The sequence below is a fragment of the Sphaerodactylus townsendi genome, linkage group LG01 (genome assembly GCF_021028975.2).
Source record: "Sphaerodactylus townsendi isolate TG3544 linkage group LG01, MPM_Stown_v2.3, whole genome shotgun sequence".
In the NCBI taxonomy this organism is placed as follows: domain Eukaryota; kingdom Metazoa; phylum Chordata; class Lepidosauria; order Squamata; family Sphaerodactylidae; genus Sphaerodactylus; species Sphaerodactylus townsendi.
Window position 1 is genome coordinate 27,205,052 of NC_059425.1, and position 24,172 is coordinate 27,229,223.

Sequence of the window (24,172 nt, forward strand, 5' to 3'; positions counted from 1 at the left end):
GGTAGTTGCCAGATTGCTGGCATTGTTAAAGCCCTTTAAATTGCTGTTATATTGATATTGCTGTGGTTGTTGTTATATCAATATTGTAGCCCCTTTTCAAAAATAATCCCCCCCAACCTGTAAAAGAGACAAAGCAGTTCCCTAGACCAAACTCTGCTGAAGAAGGGGACCATGTCCTAGAACTGATATTCTTCCTCCCCACCATACTTCCTGCCACTGCTACTGCCACAGGAGGAGAGAGAGACTTTTTATTTTGATATTCCTTGGTATTTGAATATTCCTGTACAAATGCTTGAAGTTCTAAAAAGTCTTCCTGGTCATCAGGGAGGGCAGAAGTAGAGTGTGGGAGGCAGGGGTGTATCTGCCAGAGGGACCTTGGACGCCACCCATTAGCTCATGAGGGGGGCGCAAAATTGCCCCCACACCTCTCACATGGAGAGGTGCCCTCGCCTGGTGCTTCCCCCTCCACTGGGAGCTGCAGAGCCGGGTGCCCCTTGGCCTGGCTCCAGTTTTTCAGAAAAATCTTAAACCTAAAAAAAATGGTTAAAAAAACCATGAATGAGCCCCTTTTATTATGACTTCCATCTGTCTGAGACCCTGGTGAGTTGCTGCCTGTCTGAGTAAGCAGAACTGACCTTGATAGATCAATGAAGCTGACGCAGAATAAGAAAGTACCACGAATTTTGCATGTGCTTTTGTCTTCCTCCAGGATGAAGAGTTTCCAGTTGGGACAGTTAATTATGGCTCTGTTGTTTGTGTATGAACTTAATCATTGTTAAGGCAGCAAACCTGGGTTCGCTTAAACACAGGGCCAAGCATTTGATGGGACGATCTGCAGACCCCCAAGGCCAGCTCCCTACATGTTGTGCAGAGGAGATCAGGGGGAACATCCCACCTTTCTAAACAGAAGCAGCGTTTACTTTGACATTCATAGAAACAGCTGCGGCATTTCAACATTTCTCCTTTGTCCGGAGTAAAGACTGTTTGTGAGAACTCCACGGATCCTGGGCCTAGATTAATGGGGTGTGCTTGCCACGGGACACAGCTGTGCCTTTGGCAGTGGCCTCAGCATTTTCGAAGAACTTCAACTGCTGAGCTGCTCTGAGGCAAACAATGGAGACCGGAGTGTTTTATTTGCTGCCGGGCTTTTGCTGTTCGCTTCCTGTTGGCAGGGCTATATGTTCTGTTTCTGGGCAGGAGCCTGTTTGGAATACAGAAGCTGGCATTCTGAACGTCTGCTCTCGCTCCTCCGCCTTTCTAACCAAGCAATTTTGGTAGCCTCCTTGGCCGTTAGGAAAAAAATTGGGTTTGTTTTGTTGTGGCTTTATAGAAGACCTTGTGCATGCTACAGAACTTTCTCCTGTGGCCATGAGATTTAGCCAATAGGCCAAGGCAGCATTGAAGATTTGAGCGTGTGTGTGTGTGTGTGTGGTATGCATAACTCTGTTTTTCAGCTCACATGATTTATATATTAGGCAGACCTGTTTCTCTTTAACTTAGCAGTTTTGTGTAGAGCCCATCCTTGCCAATATAGCTAAATTGGTATGGATAAGTCCCAACTATGTGTGATGGAGTTCTGTAAACAGGATCTTCTGTATTTTTTTGTTTTTGAAAACAGTTTGCAGGAAGCAGGGGAGAGCAGGTGGTCCAATTACATGAGATCTTGGAATCTAAGCAGGGTCATTGCTTGGATGGGTGACCACCAAGGAAGGCTCTGCAGAAGGCTGCAATGGCAAACCACCTCTGGTTTTCACTTGCCTTGAAAGCCCTTTGCTGGGGTCTCCAAAAGGTGGTTGTGATTTGATGCCATTATGAAGGGAGCACAGAGGAATTTGGATTAAGGTTGTGAGACAATTTTTTTAACCTTGTCCCTCCATGCACCAGGTTTCAGTCAACCTCTCCTCCTTTGCCTTACTTCAAAAGTTGCTATATGCCAGTGGTGGCGAACCTTTGGCACTCCAGATGTTATGGACTACAATTCCCATCAGCCCCAATTGGCCATGCTGGAAGGGGCTGATGGGAATTGTAGTCCATAACATCTGGAGTGCCAAAGGTTCGCCACCACGGCTATATGCCCTATAAGACAGACACCATTATAGGTAAACAGCAGCTCTGGTATGTGTATAAGAGTTCACCTGGAGAAAATGACTGATTTGGAGGATGAACTCTATGACATTGTACGTTACTGAGGTTCCTGATCTTTCCAGGATCCACCCACAAATCTCCAGGAGTTTCCCAGTCTGGATTTGGTAATCCTAGCCTGTAAAGCTGAATTCAGGAAATACATTTCAATTTTTCTCTCCTTATAATGCAGTTCTGCACTGCAGCCACTAGGGGCACAGGGAAGGCAAAGCAGAGTGAATAATAATAGCTCAGTCTCACACAGGGGTCTGCAACCTGCGGCTCTCCAGATGTTCATGGACTACAATTCCCATCAGCCCCTGCCACCATGGTTAATTGGGGCTGATGAGAATTGTAGTCCATGAACATCTGGAGAGCCAAAGGTTGCAGACCCCTGGTCTAACAGTTCACTGGGCTGTTCTACAACGGATCTGAGGCTGATTATGCACAATGCGTTTGCTGCGTGGAGGGGTGAATGTCCATTGCAGCAGATGTCTTGCATGGTATATTTCTTCAAGCCCCACTTTCACTTTTCATTCTCCCTGCACAGCAAGCAAGACTACTTTTAGCATGAATTTAATTTTGCTTAACCGTCAGAGCGGGACAGATTTGCCAGTGGGCACAGCTTTGCCCTGGACATGCCTTTCCCTCTGCCCAGGGCCAGCCCTGCCACTCCCTCACGCTGCTTTGCATTCCTCCTCCCCCCCCCCCACGTAGTCAGCTCTTACTGCTTCTCCAAATACCTCTGTAGATATATTAACATTATTATAACAACATCCGGTGCACACTCCAGGCACACCCTCTGGCATATTATTCTTTCCCCTCTTTCCCCTCCTGCAGCAGGGCAAGGCTCCACAGCTCGGGAGTCTGGGATCCAGTGACACTTTCTCCCTATTATGCTCGGGTCGCAGTCACTTTGCCTGGCTCCCCCCTCCCCCGATCTGTTCGACTGGAGAAAATGGCTGCTTTGGAAAGTGAACTCTATGGCATTATATCCTACCGAGGTTCCTCCCTTCCCCTAACCCAGCTCTCCCCAGACTCTACCCCCCAAATATCCTGGTATTTCCCAATTTAGAGCTGGCAACCCTGATTATTTAAAACATTTTGATGTGTTCCATAAACACTCTGTTATTATGTGTTGCCTATTGTATGATAACCTGGCCCTGGATATTCCAATTCCTTTCAATTTTGGCACTCTAACTTCCATGATCATCCTGAAGTTGATGACCAGTTTTAAGATTCCGAGCTGTATTTTCTGATACACAAATGGACAGAGAGATGGACACACTGATTTTTTAATTGTAATAATAGCAAGCCAAATTGTTGTGATATTTGGTTTGGATTGGGGGTCAACTTGAGTGGCCCAGGTGGAATCTTTCTCTGACGATGCATGGTGACTCCTGGCTTTTCCAACCAACCACTCAACACTGTTTAGGAAGACTGGCGATTCCCAGCTGATGGTGTCATTCACAGTCTGCCATCTTGTGATACCTCTTGGCTCACTTTCCTCAGCAACACATTTTCTTGGCCTTTGGCAATGCATTGTTCTGGTATCCTTCTGTTGGGAACAAAGGACAATCAGGGTTCAGAACTGCACCTCAGCTCTTTAGATATCATGTCAAACTGTGGTTTGCATGAATCATCACGTAGAATCCAAACCCAAGTTCCAAATGGTTGTTTTCCATCAGCTCAGCTCAGAACCCCTGTCTCCAGGTGTAGCAGCCTCCAGAAGTAGAGCAATTTAGGATTTCTGAATTCACACCAAACCAACATGAGCACAAACCAGGGTTTGCAAACTTCACTTCAAACGTCAGGTTTTGGCTGGCAAACCAGAATCAGTAGCAATCCATGATATGACCCTTCAGAAAAACCTCAGTTAAGCTTCCTGTTAGTTGCCAAGAGGCTTGAAGAAAAATGCCCCATTTCTTCAGCAGAAGCTTACTATGCAGAAATGGGCAGCGGAAGTGTTTCATGGCTTAGAGATAAATAAAAGTCCATTAAGCCTATATTAAATAGATAGGATACATTTTTTCCTGGCCAGTTGGCAGCTCTGTTTTCCATTTGAATTGAGCCAATGTATTTCAACATCAAGTGTACCTGTAAATATGGCTTTTGGGGTTATTATATGAAATGAGAACTACTGGGCTCAGTTTTCTGACCCTCTGTTGTTAAGATCAAAATTTAAAATCCAAATCCTGTTCCAAGGAACGTTTCAGAATATGTTAGAACAAATTAAGAACTCCCTTGCTGAGTCAGGCCAAAAGGCCTGCCACTTTCATCTGGCAACCTGTTTCCAATGATGGACAGCCTCTGGAAAGTTCACAAGGAACACAGAAAGCTTTTAAGAAGAAGAAGTTTGGATTTATATCCCTCCTTCTCTCCTGTAAAGAGGCTCAAAGTGGCCTACAAACTCCTTTTCCCTTCCTCCCCCTACAACAGACACCTTGTGAAGTAGGTGGGGCTGAGCGAGTTCCAAAGAACAGTGACTAGCCCGAAGTCACCCTGCAGGGATGTAGGAGTGGGGAATTTGGTTCACCAGATAAGAGTCTGCCATTCATGTGGCAGGAATCAAACCCGGGAATCATGTGGCGAGAATCAAACCCAGGAATCAAACCTGGGTCTCCAGAGTAGAGTCCACTGCTGTTAACCACTACACCACACTGGCTGTCAAGGCAGAGAGAGAATTCGGACCTGGCTCTCTGTTATCCAAGTCCAGGAATACCCAACCTTTTTGAGCCTCTGAGCACCTTTGGAATTCTCACACTGTGGCGATGACAGCCATAAAATGACTGCTTCAGAAGGCAGAGCCAGCCACAAAAATGGCAGCTGCAGTTTACTTTCAGTCACAAAATGAAGATTGTTGAGCTGTGGTGGCAGCTGCTGCCAAAAAAAAAAAAAGGGTTTAAAATTGTCACAGGCTCTCAAGTCTCCAACAGCCAATCAGAAATCTAGTTGGGCAAAAAAAAACCACTGGCCCCACCCACTTTCTAAAAACACTTGGTGGGCACGATGAAAGATGTTGGCAGGTGCCACGATGCCCACAGACACTACTTTGGGGACCCCTGTCCTAATCTAACATTCAACCACCATACCATACTATATCACATCACCATATGATGGCTGTTCCTTTTTCTTTATCCCCATCAGCTGCCTATGTCCATGGATATTTTAACCACCATGGCTAATACCTACTGATAATCTTAGGCTCCTCAATTAATCTGTTTTAATAGAGTTGTGACATTTGAATTTAACACAAGACTTTAGAATCTTACCTGTTATACTATACCAGTTTTTTTCTAGACAATGCCACCTCTGCTTTGTTCGCATCATGTACTATGTTGGTGCTAGCCTGTTAGCAAATAATAGTGGATGAAGAAGCCCTGAAAGCGACTCACCCGCTCTCAACATCTTCGATGGTGTCCGGAAGTGGCACGTTGCGTGTCTCCGGCAGGAAGATGGCAGCAAACCCTGACAGGATCGGGGCCGTCCCATATATGATTGGTGGGAGGTATGGGAAATATTCCCCCGTTATCCTTACCATCGGCGCCACTATGCCCCCAACACGAGCCAGGGTGCTGCCCAGCCCCATCCCGGTCTGTCTGCAAGTGTAGAAAACAACCTTTAAAGGAGAAACCATAGATTTGTAAAAACAAAGAGCAGATTTCTTTGGGTTCTCTAAACACAATGACCAAAATCTCCCAAGATCTCATCTGTTTTGATCTTAATTGCTGTAATTACTGTAATCCTCTCTTTAGTATGGTATGTCAAACTTTAGACAGTTTTGTTGCCTTAGGCCTTTTCTACACAAGTTGTTTACAATATATCTTGTCTAATGCTACATTTTTCTTTTAATTTTTGTGTCCCCCCCCCATTGTTTTGGGGCTTTCCCCCCTTGTCTCTTCAGTTGCATTTATTCCACACATTACTACTGAAAATGTACTAACCCTGATAATGGTGGGATATCACCTGTAATGCAGAAGAACACCCTCTTCCTTTCACAGGTGCTCTAGTGTTACTGCACTGTTACATTTTGAAGCGGCAATTCAAAAACGTCACAGCCTCCATTTCTACACTTGAGAACTACCAACCCAAAATAGAACCTAAAACAACTCCTGGACCAGGTGCCATTACATGAAGGAATGGAAACATGTAGCCCACCCTCCCACACAGAGAAAGAGAACCACATTTGTTGGCCAAATTTGATCTGCAGTAACTCACAATTGTTCCTGCAGCAGTCCCCAATTACATGCAGCAGTTACTCCTAGTGCTCTTTTCAATTGCCCCAGGCTGCTGCAAAACCACTCTCTGCCCTAAAGTTACATTGGGAGTTCAATATGAAATTGACAAAGCTGATCCAACTGACCGTGCTAGTTTGTATCTCTGCCTAAATGTTAAGATCTCAAATTCTATGTGAATTTTAAAAGCTGATCCAATCGAACATGTTAGTTTGTATCTCTACCATGCTAGTTTATATCTCTGCTATTTTTCCGATCCATTTCTGAGTCAGCTGCCCTTGAGTGTACAATTATGTTGAAACGGCTTTTATACCTCTGCCCCACCCAACACCTGGCCCTTATCCATGCCCCCATGTAGTCACCCAACCTCCTCTTCAGACATTTTCTTCTTCCCATCATCCTCTGTTTTAAAAATAACTTTTAATTTTTTTCTCTTTGTCTCATATTAGTGATGTAATGTTAGGGCACAGACACAAGCCAGGCTGATTGTATCAGCTTTGTCAATTTCATCTTGAATTAGCAATGTAACCTTACGGCAACAATATACCTTGTCTCCTGTTAAGAGTGGATGTAATTGACAAAGAAAGTTGCTTTTGAAGGAGGAATTGACAAGCACTTGATGCAATAATGATTATATGTTAGTACAGCTCTAATTTGGCTGGGAAATGTGGTTCTTTGAGATAGGGAGGAGGGGGTACATATTTCTGTTTCTTCATTTTGGGGGTTTCCACCCTTGCCTCTTCAGTTGCATTTATTCCACAGACTACTGCTGAAAATGTATTATTTCTGATGGTGGTGGGATGTCATCAATAATGCAGAAGAATAACCCTCCCCCCCTTTTTATTCTTTTGCACAGTCAGTCTAGTGTTACTGTGCTGTTATCTCTACCTCAGTGACACATTGCTAGTTCAATAAGACAAACAGGAAAAAATAATTTAAAATTCCATTACCTGACAAAACAGAAATAGTATTATTTTTGCTTCCACTTTGTGCAAACACCTGGCTTTTATCCATGCCCCACGTAGTTGCCCAACCGCCCCTTCAGCCATTTCCCCCTCCTCTTCTGTTTTCAAAAGGAATTTTAAATTAATTTTTCTGTTTGTCATATTGAACTAGCGATGTGTCGCTGAGGCAGTGATAACTGCGTAGTAACGCTAGAGCAGACCTGGGCATTATACGGCCCACGGGCCACATCCGGCCCGCCGGATGACCCTGACTGGCCCCTGCTTTAAAAGAACCCGTCATCAAAATGGCGGCCGGGAGAAGCGGCGCGAGACTGGGATTATAAAAAAAAGCCTCTCTCGGTCATTCACACACGCGTGAGCACGTCCCCCTCTTGGGAGCCCCACCTTCTTATGCAGGCGCAGTGTCAGGAACAGACGGGGAGGATCGCGAAAGAGTTTTTAAAAAGCTGTAGTTCTCTCCCCCACCCTTGGAGCCCCGCCACATTGCGCAAGCGCCGTGAGAGGAAAAGGTGGGGAGGGTGGTGAGAGCGAGTGACTGTTGCTATGCGAACTGCCGCCGAAGGGCAAGGAGCGGGAAGGGCTGACCTGAGCACGCCCCCTCTGGATGGGAGGAGGGCCCGGCCCTCCACAATATTTTCTGTTTCTTATGCGGCCCCATGGAAAAAATAATTGCCCACCCCTGCGCTAGAGTGACTGTGCAAAAGAATAAAAAAAGGGGGAGGGTTATTCTTCTACATCCTGGATGATATCCCACCACCATCAGGAATGACACATTTTCAGCAATAGTGGTGGAATAAATGCAATTGAAACCCCCCCTAATGATGAGGGGGGAGGGGGGAACAGGTGTGCAGAATGATTTTACGGAAAATTTCCAAAACACAAGGTTTGACCACTGAGAAAATCTGAGGTAAGCTGAGCATGAAGAAAAGGCCTTAAACAGGTTTTTTCACTTGTGTTTTCTTTCAGTTCTTCAGTCCCAGCACCACGGCGTAGTTTTATTCCTTAGACACCTTTGCTGTCTGACTGAATTGTTTTTATCATATTCGGTAACCTGCTTTGAGTCTCAGTGAGAAAGGTTGGCTATAAACAAAGATGATGACTGTTATACCGATGATGATGATATTAATAACTAGCAATAAAGCCCGTTGTGTGAGAATACACAACAGGCTTTAGCAAACTTTAAAAAGTGGGTTGGTGTATTGATTTCCACTCATGTTTTAAAGAGCTGCACAGGCGAGTTTGTGTCAGCGCGGCCTATCCCCTCTGCTCCACTGATGTGACTGTACCTGCACAGCTCTTTAAAAAGTGAGTTGTTGCCAGTACTGCTTGCCTTTTAAATAATAGGATATTCTTTAAATTTCAGTGGCTAAACCAGCCAGCTCAAGTGTGTGGGTATGTGATTGGCCTTTTATGTACTAAAATAACATACTTGAGAATAAACTGACCCGAATATAAGCCAAGGCACCTAATTTTACCACAAATAACTGGGAAATTTATTGACTCAAGTATAAGCCTTCGAACTTGACTCAGTAGCAGCTAAAAGGAGAAGATTTGGGAGCAAGATGAGATAGAGTTGCTTAACAGAGTTTGCATTAGGAATGAGCAGCTTTCCAGCACTCTAGGAACACAAATGAACAACTGTTTCCTCCAAATGTAGAATAATTCAGGGATTCATAGCCATGGCAGCCTAAACTTTGCTCCAAAGAAAGTCTTTGTCTTCAGCAACATCAGTATTTGGCAGTAAGCTACTGTATGAAGAATTGTATTCATCTAGAATGCAATGCCCCAATAACCCTTAGGAGAGAAATGCCTCGGTTTCTTTTAACACACCCACACCCACACCCACACCCACACCCACACCCCCACCCCCACCCCCACCCCCACTCCCACTCCCACACACCCACTCCCACACACCCACACCCACACCCTATCTGTAATGCTATGCAGGCTGTCACAGCTTGTTTTTACGGCTCTCTGGTGAGTTTGAAAAAAAGCAGCAACATGCTTACCTGATCCCCACAGCAGCCCCAGCTCCGGCTGGCATCTTGGAATTACCGTATATACTCGAGTATAAGCCGAGGCGGGGGGGGGGGCTTTTTCAGCATAAAAGTGTGCTGAAAAGGTCAGCTTATACTCGGGTATATACGGTACATAATTTTTTACAAAAGGTTTCAAAGTGGGGTTGGTTTTAAAGGGCTAAGTTAAAAACACAGCATCAGCAAATGAGAAGGGGGGAGGAACACACCTGATCACCGTTGGGAAAAGTTCTCCTGTGTAGAGATAGAGACAATTGAAGGATGATGCCAGGCATCCTTTCCCAAGTACCGCCAAGGATGTTCTCAGGGTCTGGAGATCTTAAAGGGGGGTACAGGATAAAGGCAAAGCAAGAGGTTTATTGAGAGTTTTACTGTTTGGTTTTCTAAACTTGGCTGAAGATTTTTCACTACTTGTAGGGAGTACAGTGTGACCACTATATGAAAGAAGATGCTGGACTTGATTGATCATTTCCTCTGATCTAGCATGGATGCGCTTATATTCTTATAACTGTTTCAACAAGTACTGGAATATGGAAATGTAATAATACAGAGAGAGTCTTCTAAACATATGCAGAATGCTCATCATCCCTTGCCATTTCGTAACACAACCAACTCCGGCACATGTGGGTTGGCCCCAAACAGTCCCAGACCATTATCTGAGAGCAGGGTTGCCAACTGAACAGTTCTCCATCCATATGATTAAGCCCCTCCCCTCCTTCGGGTCCATTGCCAGATTAAGGTTTCCTGACCCCCTCCCCCATCCCTCTTATATGGAAGGAACAAGAGAAAGACTTTTTAAAACATTATTTTAAATACTTTAAAAACATTCTTATTTAGTGTTTTTCTCATGACTGAAATGACGCAGATGAAGTCATTGCAGCCGCAAGGGAAATGGGTGGGAGGAGCATGCCGGTGGGTGGCTTCTAAAGGCCATTTTGGCTCCCTTCCCCTCCCTAGATTGGTCACAGAGCAGCCTCCTGTCCTTGCAAAATTTGCATCTTCCAAGCTTTGGTAACTGTGTGAATGGCACACCCCATCTCATCTCCCCCTAAGACTCTTTGGAAATGTCAGGAGTGCTTTGATTGTGTGTTCCTGCATGGCAGGGGGTTGGACTTGATGGCCCTTGTGGTCCCTTCCAACTCTATGACTATGTTCTGGAGGATTCTGGGAGTACAACTGACTGCCTTTGGCTGGTTGTTTGTACCCTCTGCTATGGGAAAATAGAGAAGAGAGTGCTTCTGAGCATTTCCTAAACAACACCCCCTCTGCTCTATGCAATCCAGCCATAAAGTCCATATGCCCCAACAGTATCTCACCATGGGGTACAAATATATTGGCCAGGATGGCCAAGCCAGCCAAAATAACAGACAAAGCCTGTGTAGTTCGCCGTCCAATGTAGCTCATACCGATGGCAGCAATCAGCTTGGCTGGGATATCAATAGAACCAAAAGCCACCTGTATCAGATAGATGCTGAAACCAAAGTTCTGAAGATCCATGGCGAGGCCGTAGTAGGAGAAACTAGTAGCAAACCTGACAACAGAGTACAAAGGCACAGGAAAAAAGACATTAAGTGGCTTGCTCCTGGTTGTTGCTGTCTGTCTAAATAGGCTACACTATCACACAGATTGGGCATAATGGCCAATGTGATTACTGCAGCCAAGGGGGCATGGCTGGTGTCATTACTCATGTAGCAGAGTCCTTGCCCTCATTCTTAGAAAACAGAGGGCTTGAATTTCACATTAGCAAGATGGGTGTGATCAGGGCCTGCCCTTTATTCTGACACTTGCAGGTCCCCCCAGAGTACCTTTGTGGATCAGAATTTGTGAAATGCTGATCTAGCATACCAAACACTGGAAATGCAGCACGAGATCCGGCGTACGGTGGGCGTTCGGACCAAGCTGACAAAAGTGTGGGAAGTATTTGCCAGGGCCATTTCTTTCTGCATGTTAGATTTCAAAACCTGCAGAATGACACAGAGCAAATCAAACATTTTGACTAGTCACCATTATAAATACTTCCCTGGTCTTTCTGGATCATCATTTTCCACTCCACCCCAGGACCACAGCAGGAAAGTACAGACTTTGTAATGGAGATAGGGATGTCCACCTTCAGGTGGGTCCTGGGGAACCCCCAGAATTACATCATATCTCCAGAATACAGAGGTTGATTCCCCATGGTCAATTAATCGTGTGATACGCACACAAAATATCAAGGTTTCAGCAAAAACTCCCCACTGCTTGAGCGACCAACAGGGATTCATACTGTTTCTGGCGCTCATTCTCCCTCTTATCCTGCATCCCTGCAGAACCTTCTTGCAAGTACAACTTTTCCCCTTAGCACGCTTTTGATCCAGTTTCATAGGGAGGAATGGGGGTTTGATCTGTGTTTGAAATTCCCACCATAGAACGCAAGTCTAGCAACCAATCAGCTCTTGGTGGGCGCGGAGCGATGCATGCGCAGCCTATTCCAGGTTTCAATTTCGCCATTGGTCTCGGCGAAAGATGTTATCATAACGAAAAACTGCTTAAATGATTGACCGTTCACCCTTCCAAACAAGCGAAAACCCACTCAGCGCCTAAACGCTTAACTGTTCATCCTTGCAAACGAGCGAACCTCAGGTTAGCAAGTCACAGGGAAAAATTTCCCGCCCAAAATAGGTTCCACCCCAACATAGCACGCCAGCCAATCAGGAGAGACCCACAAAGGAGATCGCGTGGTCGTGGGGATTGCTACATTTCTGGGATCCAAGATAGGCCTACATGTCTTCGCTGAACACATGCTGCGGTGGGGAGGTTTAAACCTCGATGAAAAGGTGCGGTTTCTTTACAAACTTGGTTTGATCTAGATAGAAATTCCCCGTGGGGAATCGACCAGAGATTAGTTTCCCTGGAAAAAATGGATGCTTTGGAAGGTGATTCTGTCCTCCCCAGGCTCCATCCCCAAAGCTCCAGAAATTTCCTTACCTGGATCTAGCAACTCTACTCCTAATTGGAGGCTTTGACATGGAATTTGGTGACTTGGAAATCTTAGCTTCCATATTTTAAAAAAATGCCTAAACTTAGTGAATTGTTTGCTTCATTGTCTACTGCTGGAGGCTGAGGACAGTATTTGCAGGCTGTTGAAAATGGGACCTGTTCCATTTTCCCTTCTTTCGATCTCAAATGAACAAGGAGAGCCAAGTTCTTAACCCTGCAAGATCCTTTTGTTCACAGGTGGCATGTAAGTGTCTGCCATGCCTCTGTTAAAACACACTCTCTTCAAAAAATAAAAACACTCTTACTTTTAAAAACAAATGTCTGTCACCAGCCTAAGACAACCTTAATTAGAATCATTATCCTTTATAACTTGTGTTTTCCTGCTCAACAAACTTTGGGATGAGATTACCACTAATACTACAATTTCATAGCATGGGGAAACTGAGGCAACAGATGATCACATTAGGAAATCCAATCCTTCTTGCCTGTAAGAGTTTACAGTGGGTTCATCACTGACTTGAATTCAATGGAGGGATGTAGACTGTGATTTGAGGATGACTAACTGGTCACGAAGCAGCCAGAGTGATCTGAACTCACCTTCTTAAAAGCAAGCCCAAATATTTGTGAAGTGGCCCACTTGTGTTTGATAATGAAATGCAGAGCTCAGAGTGGTGACAGACAGTTATTATGAAGAGAGACGAAAGTGTTGGGGGAGATGTTTCGTTCCCATGGTAGAGGCACATGTTTGTTTGTTTGCTGGCCCAAAGTGGCCTGGTCAAACAGGTTTTTGAAACAATGCAAGAACTCATTTTGTCCAGAGTCAAAAATAGAACGCCTACATACCCCAGAAGTATCTTTTCCAAACCACCTTCAGGTCTCTGAAGCTACTCTCGTTTATCTCCAGGTGGCAGGAAGCCATGGCCTCAAAGAACTGAGGAAAAGCTCTCTCCACACACAACACACGCTCAATCACGTGTATCTCCCTCTATAGTGACAGCAAAACCTACAGTTGCCAGGGGACTGTTTGAAAACAAACATCGATCTTCTGCAAGTGATTCCACCCAGTGGAGAAGAGCAGAACGCTCTCTGAGGAAAATTAGCTGGGAGTAAGCATCGTTCAAGTCAGTGGGATTTACTTCTAAGTGGATATGAATAGGATCTGGCTGCAGTTCTTTCTCTTGGAGTTAAGGGGGCAGAATCTTGTATTCTCTCTCCCCCTTTTCCTTGTCCCATTTCTGTTGATTAATTCTTTTTGAGAATCCCAGATTCATACCAGGGTGACATCGATTGGCATTCACACCCAAATGCTCAGAGATGAGTTTTTTGAATGTTTGAGGTATTTCACATTAGTTACCTTGGAAAGGGTGAATAGAATTTTAAGACCAAGTTTTTGCTAAGGTGCCCTTAAAAAGCCAAAGTTGAAAATACCAAAATTTCAATTTTTGACAAACTGCAATGAACATTTCAAATTTTAACATTTCAGACTTTAAGAATCCCATCCCAAATTTGAATTTTGTTCCTTCTTTAATGACAGATAAAAAGAGTCCGTACATTCTGGCTTCAAACCCTTTTGTACCTCTGTTGTGAGCTTTTCTCCTTCTTCCTTTTTTCCATTGATCTCTGCCACCTTCTTGAGGACTTCTACAGCTTGCTCTGGCTTGCCGGAGAGAACCAGCCAACGAGCAGATTCAGCAAACCACCTTGGAGAAAGAGTCAGACCTGACACTGCTGGAGGCATAAGTGTGATGCAAATGCTCTTAACTGGGTTCTCCTCTGGTCAATAAATTGAGCTCACTGATTAGAAATTGGAGGTTTGCTTAGCTCTTGCTAACTTTTAAAGCTAACTTTTAAAGCAAGAATAGAAGACTCTCATGTATTCTGTATGAGCTGCAGTTCTGTGCATGCTTTCTGATTTGGAGGGAAGCCAGCCCAGAGCAGCGACATGTGCAAAAACACAACAGTAATCTTGAAGTTTCACATACTTTTGTTGGTTTCTTCTCTATATTAGAAGTAACTGACTGATCTTGTCTCACCTAAAACATAGCAAAATAATTCTTCTACAGTAGAAGTGGCAAGTAACTCATGCAGAGATGCAGCTGATAGATGCAAGTATATTACTCTTGCTTATTGTCTGTTCTAGAACCACTGTGAGATACTCATTAAAAGCTTTGGAAGAAGACACAGGAGACAGAAATCCAAACTCCAGTCATTAAATCCCATGGGTTCTCTTGGGCCTAACCAAGATGAACCAAAGTATCACACAATAGTTGTAAGCTTTTGAAGAGTACACACATTGATTATGCAAGCTTCTGGGTTCTCCAGAATTCTTCATCATAGAGATTTTTGTAAAAAGGGGAGTGGGAAGAGACATTTCAGGCTCTAATCTTAAAACCTCCTGTTTGTATCCTGTGTATAATGCCAGGAAGAACTGAACAGATAAAATGGCAATAGATCATTGCCAGCATGTACATTTTGGCCTTCTGGGAATTAGAAGGGGAAATGCCAGCATGCAGTTAATAATATGAAAACCAGGTGGCGATCAAATGTCTCCCCAACATCATTTTAAGGAGAAGGGCCATGGACTAATGGTAGAACAAATTCTTTACATGCAGAAGTTCCCAGGTTCAATTCCTGGTACCTCCACTTAAAAGGATCAGCTAGCAGATGACAATACGGATCTTGTTAGGTCAGTGGTTTGACTCAGTATAAGACAAAATGCATATGTTTAAATACATGGTACATATTTATGTATGCAAGTGACATTAGAAGGATGAGGGCTGAGGGAAAACATGGTAAACATTTTTACTAACCTAATGTTGCAATAACTCCCTAAGCACAGTTCCTTTCCATCTTTTTCTGTAGTTGAAGAATTTTTAAACATCCAGCCCAATATAGAGCTCTGCAGATCTCAAAAGCTTGTATACTTTGTTCTGTTTTGCTTGATCCTAATAACAGGTATGTATGATGTGGCTTTGTTCTTGGCTTTTACCCAGTGGTGCCAACCAATGGCACGTGTGCCAGAGGTGAAACTCAGAGCCCTCTTTGTGGGCATGCGTGCCGTCACCCCAGTTTGGGCACTCGGCAGTGGCATAGCGCCAAGGGGGCAAGGGGTGCGCAACGCACTGGGCGCATGCCCCTGCAGGGGCATGGTGAGGGCATTCTGAGGGCATGGCGGGGTGTTTCAGGGTGTTCTGGGGGCGTTCCAGGGCAGGGCGGGGGTGGACGGGGGCATGGCAGGGGCACAGGGCACACGTGTGCCCTGGGCACAGTTTCCCCTCTCTCCGCCCCTGGCATGTGGTCTCTAAAAGGTTCGCCATCACTGCCCCAGACCAATGCTGCTACTTTTGCAAACTCTGTTAAGTTGAAAGATACCCCTTTCCAAGCCGTGACTGCTAAACTGGTGTAAACCTGTTGTATAAATTAGCTATTTAGACCATACGCATGCAGTAGCAATTCCCGAATTCCTCCAGAAAAAAACTATAAATCTGTTTAGCCTGCTAGGTGTAAGCCTTTGTTAGATGAAACCCTGGTCTTACTGAGAACGAAGCCAAGTTTGTGGTTCCCAGTGGTTTCTTTGACCGCAAGGAGTGCTGCCTGCTCACCAGGAATAGATGAAGAAAGCAAAAAAAGGCATGGAAGCAGCAAACTGAAGCCAACGCCAGTCGGGGAGGGCATAGGCCAGTCCAGGAAGGATGATTTGCCCGATGGTTGCAGAGTAGCCCACCACAGTTCCAGCAACAGTCCGAACTTTGGTCGGTACCCACTCAAGGACTGAGAAAAACAAGATGGAGGAAGCAGTTTAGGAGAGCCGGGTTGAAAGGCTGCAAAGTCTATACTTCCTGCCACTTCAACAAGCCATTCATTATATACCATTTCTCCACAGTGCAGTATTGGAATAGGAACTGGGAGCTGACTGAGGGACCTTGGGTCAGTCACACACTCTCTGTCTAATCTGCCTCACAGGGTTGATGTAAGGATAAAATAGAGGGCAGGGGAATTATGTACACCACCTGAGCTCCATTGAAGAATGGTAGGATTGAAACAATACTGAACAAATAAATACGCATGATTCGTAGCATCTCCCATTGAAATCAGACTGAACTAGCTTAGTCATTGAGATAGCAACAATATCTGGTACCGTTCATTTCTAATCTTAATGCCGATGATATGAGAACTTGATCTTACAGTTACAGTATTGCACTTGAAAAGGAACAACCTTTTCTTGTTCCTCTTTGTAACTTAAATGGGTGAAACAAACAACCGCTCATCAGTACTTTGCAGAATATGGATCATCATGCCTTCTAATAGTATAGTAGCCACCCCTGCCTGTGCAATCCCAAATTCAGGTCAGGGAAGTTACTCAAAGGCCCGTTCTGCACATGCAGAATAATGCACTTTCAATCCACTTTCACAATTGTTTGCAAGTGGAATTTGCTATTTTGCACAGTAAAATCCATCTGCAAAGTGCATTGAAAGGGGATTGAAAGTGTATTATTTTGCGTGTGCGGAAGGGGCCAAAGTCCAGGTATGAATTTATCCATATTCAGGAGGACTCCCAGATAGACAGGAAAAACAACATAGTAAGTTAGTCAAAAGAAGAAGAAGAGAAGAGATTGGATTTATATCCCCCCTTTCTCTCCTGTAGGAGACTCAAAGGGTCTTACAATCTCCTTGCCCTTCCCCCCTCACAACAAACACTCTGTGAGGTGGGTGGGGCTGAGAGAGCTCCGAAAAGCTGTGACTAGCCCAAGGTCACCCAGCTGGCGTGTGTGGGAGTGTACAGGCTAATCTGAATTCCCCAGATAAGCCTCCACAGCTCAGGTGGCAGAGCTGGGAATCAAACCCGGTTCCTCCAGATCAGAGTGAACCTGCTCTTAGCCACTGCTCTTAGCCACTACACCACTGCTGCTCCTCATTAGAACTGGTCTAATGAGGTCTTTGCAAGCATCAGGAGGCAAGGGAATATTGAGAGGTGGTTTAAATTGGGGGAAAAACAGAGGGGGTTGGTGAAATTGGCATGCTGGAGCCCCTGTGAGCTTAGATGATCCATGACATCATCCTCTATTTGTCATTTGCGCCCTGCATTGCTAAGTCTTTCTCAAACCGTGTTTGGTTTGATCTCTTTGGAAAGACTGCAGCCCCAAGTGCTTCCCAATTATTTTTGTGGCCTCAGGATCTTTATTGCAGATGTTTTGGAAGTGGGGGTAGCAGTTCCTAGTGTTTCCACATTTTCTTTTTTACTGGCCCTGGCGTCTGTGCCATTAACCGCAGTTGTCAGTTGGCAACCCCAGAACAAACCAGATGGGAAGAGATTTTGTTTGTGGTAACTACTCTCCCCTGAGCCTGGTTGCCCCCTCCCCTCCCACCGCCATCTCCACAGCTTGCACATCATGTGATCCACTTTTGCTCAGCATGTGAGGAAACCAATCAAAAGTCAGGTATGCTGAACTGGAGGGATAAATATTTGTACAGTTCAACACACGCTGAGGACAAAACAGAGCAAATGAGGCCAGGAATGCCGGGGGGGGGGGGGGGGCTTCTTTCATACCCCACCTTTCAAAAACAAAAGCTGTGTAATGCCGTTGATAAGGACCAGCCAAAATATCACAACAAACCACGTGCATCACCAAGCTGTGTGCAAGGTTTGGAGTTCTCCATAACTCTTTTGCAGGCTGGGCATCAAATACTAAAAAAGGGGGTAAGATTTTTTAGGTCGTGTAGGCCAGCATGGTGTAGGGGTTAACAGCAGTAGACTCTAATTGTGAACAAGGTTTAATTCCCCACTCCTTCACAAGAAGCCTGTTGGGTGACCTGGGGCCAGTTATGGTTCACTCAGAACTCTCTCAGCCCACGCACAGGCAGGCAATGGCAAACCACCTCTGGACATCGCTTGCCTTGAAAACCCTACAGAGTTGCCATAAGTCACTTTCCACTATTAGGAAAAGCCCGAAGTCTGCGCTTGCAGTTCTTAAACTGGAAAGCATGTCCCCTTCCGCACATGCAGAATAATGCACTTTCAATCCACTTTCACAATTGTTTGCAAGTGGATTTTGCTATTCCTCACAGCAAAATCCAACTGCAAAGTGCATTGAAAGTGGAGCGAACGTGCATTATTCTGCATGTGCAGAAGGGGCCTAAGATGTAGTGTGGACTAAATTGGATTTGTTTGGATGGTTCTAGTTGCAAAACAGATTTTCAGGTTTACTGGGACAAAAGACAGCAAACAGTAACATTCTCCCTTCACATATATCATTGGCAGAATAGCTGGTTGTAGCTGTTTCACAAACTACAGAACCCTGGGTTCAAATTCCTGTTCATCTGGGTGACTTTGGACCAGTCTCTCTCAGTCTAGCCTACACAGGGTTGTGGTAGTTTTAGAATGAAGTGGGGAAACACCACCAACTTGGAAGACAGACGGGATAATTGTCAAATAGGGAAGATTTCTAATTTGGGCTAATGTTTCTGTATGCTTCCCCCCCCCCCCCCCCCCCCCCCCACTGATATTATTAAACTGACCTCATACGATTTTGTCCTTCAGCACTTACCTAGAGACATGCAGTTCAGGATAATCCCAGAGAGCGCCATGCCAACCAAGAAGCGAAACACACAATAGGCAGTGAAAGTTGGGGAGAAGGCTGTGCACAGGCCAGAAACTGCCATTTGCAGGTAGGACCAGCTAAGCACTGATTTTCTCCCAAACCTAGAATGCAGGACAGTGCATAATTATATGTTATTTATAGGACTCTATCAAATGTAGTGGTGCTTTACATGGGACCCTTTTCTGGTGCCCAGGATGGGGCTAGGTAGGGGCTAGGTGGGGCTTCTGAATGACTTCTGAATTACAGTTGAAAATTTGATTGGCTGTTCAGACTTTTAAAAACTTTGGGGTGCTGTGTGGTTTCCGGGCTGTATGGCCACGTTCTAGCAGCATTCTCTCCTGACGTTTTGCCTGCATCTGTGGCTGGCATCTTCAGAGGATCTTCAGAGGATTACACACCAGATCCTCTGAAGATGCCAGCTCATGTTAGCGAGAACACGGGCCATACAGGCCGAAACGTCACAGGACCCTGTGCGATAACCAACTCGAGTACAACTGATCAACCGTGAAAGCCTTTGACAATACATTTTAAAAACTTTGCTATGGCAGCAGCTGTCACCATAGCATAAAGATCTTTACTATGCAGCTTTAGGTAAGCTGCACCAGTCATTTTCTGGCTGGTTTTGCCTCCCAAGGAAGCCATTTTTGGCAGCCATTTTGTGACTGCGCCCATCACACTGTGTCAGAATTCCAAAGGTGCCCTCAGGCTTAAAAAGGTTGAGGACCACAAGGGAAAAAAAGGTCTCTAATCTCCAGGGAATTTACACCCTACATAGTGACAGTGACAGGGTAGGAAGAGACAAGGAAGTACCTATGGTAGGGACAAGGAAATTATGTTTTACACTCTTGGCTTTGTGTCAGTAAGGGCTGAAGATGAAGGGGATATGACCAAAGGTTTCATGGGATTTGGAGGAGAGACTTGAAGGAGGAGCAGGTGGTTACAGTTCCAAACACAAGGGGCAGCAGGGAGAAAGGGTGGAACCAGTTACGAAAATAGCTCAGTGGGTTGGTAAAACTGGATGACGCCAGTTTAAATCAGTCAGCCTGTCTAGTCCAGAGCTATCTACTCTGAGGGGAAGTGGTTCTCCAGTATTGTGGAAAGAAGTCGTCGTCAGCCTGGCTGATTTTTCATCCTTTAAAAAGGTATGACAGGGGTTGAAACTATTTCCTTATGTAAATATATGCCGCCGGCACCCCCACCCCCCACCTTGTGGCATTTTTAGTCCCTGTTTCTTCATCCTCATTGCAGTTCTTGAGGTATGACTCCATTATTCCCATTAGACAGATGGAGGATTGAGAGCGACATGACGCTGGGTGTTGGTGGTGGCCATAGTAGAGTATCAACTGGAATCTCCATTGGACTATGCTTGCCTCAGGCCAGCCTAGTCTGGAAAACTGACCCAAATGACGTTGGCAGACAGGACACAAGAATCCCTTTCCAGGCACCCACCTGTCCGCTAAACTTCCAAATGCAAGAGCGCCTGCCAGCACTCCTCCCATGTAAATAGACTGGGCCATCTGTCTCCTGGTCCTCAAGTTACACACCAGATCCCACTGCACGGGTGGAGAGCAAAGGGTTAAGAAATGCAAAGTAATCTACTAACTAGGACAGAATAGTACTACATGTTCTGTGATTGGTGTTCCAGACATTTAAAAAAAAACAGTTTGCGGGCGTGGGGGTTGCACTAAAAGCAAGACAGGCATGGGAAGTGAGGAGCTGTTTAACTTCTTTGAAGATGGCCATCTCCAAACTGTTTTTATTCCCACAGAGAAAAAAAATTAAGGCAGTAGTTGCAGGGTTGCCAACTTTAGGTTGGGAAATTCCTGGAGCAGTGTAGCAGGAGGGAGACCTCTAAAGCAGCCATTTCCTCCTGATCTCTTGTTAGGCAACCAGTTGTAATTCTGTGAGATCTCCATGCCTCATCTGGAAACTGGTAATTCTGTGGCCTGAGGGAGAGCCTGGCCCTTTGACGGAGGCTTAATGTGGGGAAATGGGCAGCTACAGTTTTTCACATTAGCTCGCCTGGAAATTAACAACCATTAACTCTCCACGTAAAAGCTTTTTCCCCAACCAGTGGACACCTTATGGCACCTGTTTCCTTCTAAATAGATTTTCTCCCTCACTTTGCAACTCCAGTGGTGACATTCTATTTTTAAAAAAACTGTACGGAAAGGAATAGCAATGCTACTTGTTATGCCCACCCTCAAAGAAAGCTGCACTTAACAAGTCCATCCAGGTTGTTACAGCATGTAATTTCAAAGTTCAGCCACTAGGAGGCGCTGTAGTTTGATGGATTAAGGGAAGGGGATTATTGAATTCCGGGAGGGGTTTTTTTTTCATGGCTGGGGTTGAACTCTGCACTTCTGGATGTGTTTTATTCAAGCAAATAGAATATTGCTGTGGTTACCAACCTCCAGATGGGGCCTGGAATCTCCCAAAATTACAGCTGATCTTCAGACTATTGAGAAAATGGTGGCTTCGGAGGATGGTCTCTATGGCATCACCTTCAAGCTAAATTCCCACGCTTCTTGAAACTCCACCCTCCCCAGATACCCCTCCCAAATCCCCAGGAGTTGCCCAAACTTGAGGGGGACTGTATCTCATCCCCAGCCCCTGAGCAGTCTCTACAACAACACCCGAGCAGATCTCATCCAAATGTGTTTGTCATTTCCCACTGAATTTGAGCTCACCTATCTACGTTTCCCTCCCGCTGCCAGGATTAACTAGGGAGAAAACTGATGAGAAATATGGTGTACTTCTGGAAGAGGGGCCAGTAATTTGGAAATACCAGGTCCCCAGGAAAGTCCTCCAGATTTGGAAATTCGAATTTATAAAAATGCAAATTTGATATTGTTTGAGAAGATCCTATTTTTGGATGCTGCTGGATTGTAGAAGTTAAAAAAAATAGAATGCACCGTTGTAGAAACACTCTTTGGTTATGCAAAATAGTCCCCCTTTTGTATAGGTTTTGTATCACCTCCCAGTGGTGGGTGGTCAACAAGATCCCCATGAACGAGGCTATTCTAAGCCTAACAAGAGACTAAAAGGTTTTTGCAGCCTTCAGCTGGGTGAGAGAGAAAAAAAGAAGTCATTTTTGAGGTTTGGAGATTCCTGGACCTGGACCCGTGGTGGCTGTATCTTCTTGCTTCCTGCTTGCTCAGTCTGTACTTTGGTAAAGAACATTGCAGACCTATGCATAGTTACACCAGCCAAAGAACATTCCTCTCCCTGGGCTTTGACTGGAGTAACTCTGCATAGAATTGCATTGTAGTAGTTCCTGGGGGTGGGCAGAGGGGGGGGGGGAACAGCAATGCAAAGTACTCTCTCTTCCTCACAAGACAGCTGTCCTTTTGGATATTTGAAACAATACAAAATTTAGTACATTCATATGAAACACTATTGCGTTTGAAGTGATCAGATAGACTTCAAATGTAATTTTTTTTTTAAATCTCCCATGGTGGATTCAAAACTCAAAACTTTCCTACATTCTGAACCTTCTTGCCAATCTTAAATGTATTTCTCTCACCTCCATAACGATGGTGTTGGTGAAAATGCTTTTGTCGTAGATCCATCCGTCATGGCATGGTTCGGTGTCTGCCTGAGTCCAGTTGGCATCAGCGGTGCTTGAGTTCAGAAGATGCCATTGTGGCGTGACAAACCGCCGACATTTGTCTGGCTTACCGGCCTGATCTTTGGGAATGGAGATCCACAGAAGATCCTCGTCCGTTGCAGGCTCCAGAGTCCTGTTTGTATGCGGATGTGAATTGTTGCCAAGAAGCCTGACCTGGCAGTGATGTTCAGGGATGGCGGCTGAGAAGTTCTGGAGAAGGTTGTGACTGGCCGTCAGTAAGACCGGGATCACCAGTAGGGCCACATGAAGGACCTGGAAGCGGCCCGTCCCCCCAAGCCGGTCAAGAAGTTCGGCGAATGTCATAGTGTGGGGGGATGCTTGGAGAGTCCCAAGGAAAGGGTCCAAGTAGCTAAGCTCAGAAGCAATCTGGCACGGCCTGCATCTCTGGAACACATGCCAGTCACACACAGGCTGCTCCCACCCTCTCTGGAAAGTTTCCTCTTGTTAATTTAGGGTCGGGATCTTTCAAGGCGATGTTGCAACGGTCCTCGTCTTGGCTGTGGCTGAAAACATCACTTGCAGGCCTGGTGGCAGGAAGGGGGAGTGTAAAAAAATCAGGGAAGAAACATTTGAGCAACCTGTTGTGTGAACTCTGCAGGACTGCTTCACCCAGGATGCTGCAAACCACGTGGGTTGTTTATTAGTCTGTGCATGTGTTAATAACCTTGGAGAACCATGGGGGCTGGTCTGGGGGGCGGGAGGGCGATTATGCAACCCCCTAATAACTTTACTTGGGTCAAAGTTCTAATGAGGCTTTGAAGGATTAGTTCAGAAAGAAAGAACAAGAAAATGCAGCCATTCAGCAAAAGTGGGGCAGGGTGTGGCAAGAAACAAGTACTAGGTCGAGGGGGTGGGGGAAACAGAGGGGGATCTGGCTGCGTTCTCTTGGCGGTAGGAAATGCCGCTTTTTGTTGCCTGCTCTGTGCTCATACTCTTAAAAGGAAAGGAGGCCAGACCACCATAAGGGATTGGCTCCGAACCAAGCAAAGGCTGGCAGTGCAACTTATAAAGAATGATAGTTTTCATCAAAGTGGCACATGTTGTCATATGCAGGCTTCAGTGTTTCACAGAAAACTTCATCAAGGCACCTTCTGCATCAGGAAGAGTTCTGTGAAACTCAAAAACTTGCTCTGGGCAGCTTAACCATGTTGACAAAGTGAGGTGAGCCAGTGGATTTGAGCTGCCCTGAAGACTGGTAGGCAGACAGGTGCGACCCATAAGGCCTGCAACATTGAAATAAATGGGAGCTGCACAAAAGTTTATTAGATGATCAGCAAAAGACAGAAGTGGCAAAATATTTAGGATTTGCCTCAAACCTGTGTGTTCTTAACAACCAGATTTTGATGTTTGGTCAGGTTTAGACTAATTTACAGGGCTTTATAGTCCTAAGAATCTCAGATTAAAAATAAATTAAGTTTCTAGACCTTAGAAGTAAACACTTGAAGATGTAAGGAGAATATTCTCTATAATGTCATCTGCTAACTAAATTGTGCTATAGGCTGGCTAGAGTTTTGATGTTGGTGTTCCTCAAACAGCCTTTCTGAATTGATGTACTGTAACAGTCACTGAGCCCCTGTGTGTTGCAAAATATCCTGGCATGTGTTCGGAG

At 45.2% G+C, this 24,172-nt stretch overlaps 1 protein-coding gene across 3 annotated transcripts; it reads right to left on the minus strand.

The window, feature by feature from the left end:
* Positions 1–3,400: 3,400 nt before the first annotated feature.
* LOC125443425 (solute carrier family 22 member 6-A-like) lies at positions 3,401–23,183 on the minus strand. 3 transcript variants are annotated; one of them, XM_048515552.1, is made up of 10 exons: positions 22,459–23,178; positions 20,382–20,485; positions 18,879–19,033; positions 15,936–16,104; positions 13,910–14,033; positions 11,203–11,318; positions 10,764–10,888; positions 9,567–9,675; positions 5,517–5,720; positions 3,401–3,679 (listed from the first exon to the last, which is right to left on the minus strand). In XM_048515552.1, the coding sequence occupies exons 1-10, from the start codon at positions 22,864–22,866 to the stop codon at positions 3,589–3,591; spliced, it is 1,605 nt and encodes a 534-aa protein (XP_048371509.1). In that variant the 5' UTR covers positions 22,867–23,178; the 3' UTR covers positions 3,401–3,588. The 3 variants fall into 3 exon arrangements, with proteins under 3 accessions (XP_048371509.1, XP_048371503.1, XP_048371517.1); XM_048515546.1 differs by having other exon boundaries at positions 10,674–10,888; positions 22,459–23,177; XM_048515560.1 differs by lacking the exon at positions 3,401–3,679 and having other exon boundaries at positions 5,532–5,740; positions 10,674–10,888; positions 22,459–23,183.
* Between the last annotated feature and the right edge of the window lie 989 nt (positions 23,184–24,172).

Coding starts and splice junctions, on each gene's coding strand:
- LOC125443425 (XM_048515546.1), bottom strand. CDS start 22,866: ATGACATTCGCCGAACTTCTTGACCGGCTTGGGGGGACGGGCCGCTTC. Junction 19,034..20,381: donor TTTGGAAGTTTAGCGGACAG/GTGGGTGCCTGG, acceptor CCTGCATTCTAG/GTTTGGGAGAAAATCAGTGC. Junction 3,680..5,516: donor ATCGAAGATGTTGAGAGCGG/GTGAGTCGCTTT, acceptor TGTTCCCAACAG/AAGGATACCAGAACAATGCA.